Source organism: Anopheles bellator, chromosome X (assembly GCF_943735745.2).
Source record: "Anopheles bellator chromosome X, idAnoBellAS_SP24_06.2, whole genome shotgun sequence".
In the NCBI taxonomy this organism is placed as follows: domain Eukaryota; kingdom Metazoa; phylum Arthropoda; class Insecta; order Diptera; family Culicidae; genus Anopheles; species Anopheles bellator.
The window spans coordinates 4,109,053-4,111,458 of NC_071287.1; the positions used below are offsets into that span (position 1 = coordinate 4,109,053).

A 2,406-nucleotide genomic window follows, 5' to 3' on the forward strand; every position below is an offset into this window, starting at 1 on the left:
GGGGGGGGGGTGGTTGTGGGGGCGCGACTGGGGGGGGGGGGCCCCCCCCCCCCCCCCCCACACCCCCGCGTAAGTGATGTGTTGTGTCGTGAGTGCATCCCGGTCCCTAGCCGGTGTCCTAGATAGGCCTCGGTGGCTGCGCGAAAGGCTGTGAACTGCGCTGCCGGGGTGGTGGTGGTGGTAGGCGTGTGGCAGCACTATGGCAGGCAGCCCCCAACTCTGACAGCATCGACAGACGTTGGTGTTAGGGTGTTAGCCGTTAGCCGCTTCGAGTGGACCACCAGGCGCCTCCATCGGTCCAGTGGCTACACGTGGCTCACCGGTCACTGGGCGCCTCCATATTGGTGAAGAGTGCACAGTGCACACCTGTATCGTGCCCTCCACGAGCCCACACGCTCACGCCGGCTGTGTGAGAGTGTGTGATGTGTGATCTCGGTCCGTCCAGCAACAGTAGTCCAGCAGAAGCAGCAGCAGCAGCAGCAGCAGTGGTAGTGGTAGCCACCCCCCGACGATCCGACGCCGTGAGTGAGCGGCACTACACTTCACCTCCACCAGCCTCCTCAACGATCACCCAAACCCCCCGGCGACCAAGGGCAGGACCAAGCGCCAGGACCCACGAGAAGAAGAGGAAGATTCACATGCCCCAACACCGGTGGACCCCCTCGCTACAGCAACTCGGCCGTCGCAGTCACATGATACAATAAACCCGCCACGCACCGCCTCCCACACAACGCCCCCCCCCCCCACTGGGTGGAAATCGCTAAGGACACTAAGGAGAATAATAATTCGCAATTGAAAGCTTTAACGGTATCGAAGCAACTGCTACTACTACTACAGCAACTACTACAGCAGCTACTACTATTACCACTACTAGTACTACGATATATAGATGTACGGAGGCTGATAGGCGCGCGTTTCGCGCTCGCTTCCCGACTACGCACATATTGTGCATTTTGTGGGCTTGATTTTTTAGAGAAGCTACGCCGCCATTATCATATTAGTAGCGCGATTAGTAGCGCCAGCTTATAACCGCTCGTGCAACGGGGGAACCGGACCCGAACCGAACCAAAGCCAGTCTGGAGGAGGACAGGACACAGGACACAGGAGAGAGACCGTCCCGGCGTGTTAAGTGCGGTGCGGTGAGATCGCGAGAAGATGTCGCGCTCGGCCTCGGATAGCTTAGCCAGCTAGCTACCCAGCCGGACGGACCAGCAGCTGTCAGTGTGTGCGCGTGTCGAAAGTATAGTGGCACAGTGCGTGAGTGCGTGTGTGTGTGAGCGAGAGAGAGAGAGAGGATGCAATAATGGCCGCCGTTGCCGGGCTGTACGGTCTTGGTGACGATTCGCGCCACCAGCGCCAGCGGAGGCAGCAGGCCCAGCAGGCCAACCAGGACAAGACCGACAAGACGCCGGATGGACTGAGCGAACCGTAAGCATCCTTCTTCTTTCCCCTGCCAGTCACATCCTTACAGTCGTTTCAGCACTGGGCACTGGGTCACCAGGCGCCTCCACCTGTAGTGGCTACACGTGGTCGCACGGCTGACCAGGCGCCTCCATCGGGCAGCAAGTCAAGGCTGCTGCTGCTGCGATGCGACGGCCCGCAACGTTGCGTAACCGGGCGCACTGCACTGCAGTGCGCCCTGCGGTTCGGTGTCGTTGCTTTCGCGCAGAATGTCTCGCGCGCGCGTTGACGTCAACGTGTGGTGCCTACGAAAGGATCAAGTCAAGGTGTGATACGCGCGCGCGAGCGCGCTGTGCAAGAGGCTGCCGAAAATAGACTCTAGCGCATATGGGGGGGAGGGGGCAATGGGTCGCCGTCAACTGTCGGTCCCTGACACGTATACCGAGCGCTGCCAATCGCTGACAGGGTCCTGTGGAGGCTCTCAGGGCAAGGTCACGCACCTTGCCCAATTAACGAAACGTACGCAATACAAATAAAGGATAAAGGACGTCATTTGCGTGTGACGTCAGCGAGTAGCAGGCGCAACGTTTGGATGTCCTTCCGGAAGACGAGGTTCCCGTTCCCGTTTCCGGTTGGTGAGGCCAATCGATTTGGGATGGAACCGAAGTGGAAGTCGTAACGGGCTTCGACTAGCTTGGGAAGCTTTCGAAGCACCCACGCCCAAGCTCTCGCTAGAGGGCGCTGCCGTGCGAAGCTACGCAAAAGCTTTACGAAGCTTCGCGAAGAAGCTGCTTCGGCTCCGGCTGGATGTTCGAGCAGTGGCGTTGAGACAGCGACATAGACACGCGCACCACAGCGTTTGGCCCTCGGAGTGTGGTGCATTGCACCCATTCTCGAGCATCTCTCTCTGGCTCGGCGCTTCTCTCTCTGCCGCTGACATGCGCAGGGCCACTGGGGTCTCGGTTCGAAGTGTTGTTGTTGGCGATCCTTCTTTCTCCCCCCCCC

At 59.7% G+C, this 2,406-nt stretch overlaps 1 protein-coding gene across 1 annotated transcript in view; it reads left to right on the forward strand.

The window, feature by feature from the left end:
- Positions 1-1,303: 1,303 nt before the first annotated feature.
- The window catches only part of LOC131213316 (potassium voltage-gated channel protein Shaker-like), a 32,620-nt gene continuing 31,517 nt past the window's right edge, over positions 1,304-2,406 (forward strand). Inside the window, exon 1 of the mRNA XM_058207333.1 lies at positions 1,304-1,428. Coding sequence (XP_058063316.1) covers positions 1,304-1,428 — 125 coding nt within the window. The remainder of the gene's footprint in view (positions 1,429-2,406) is intronic.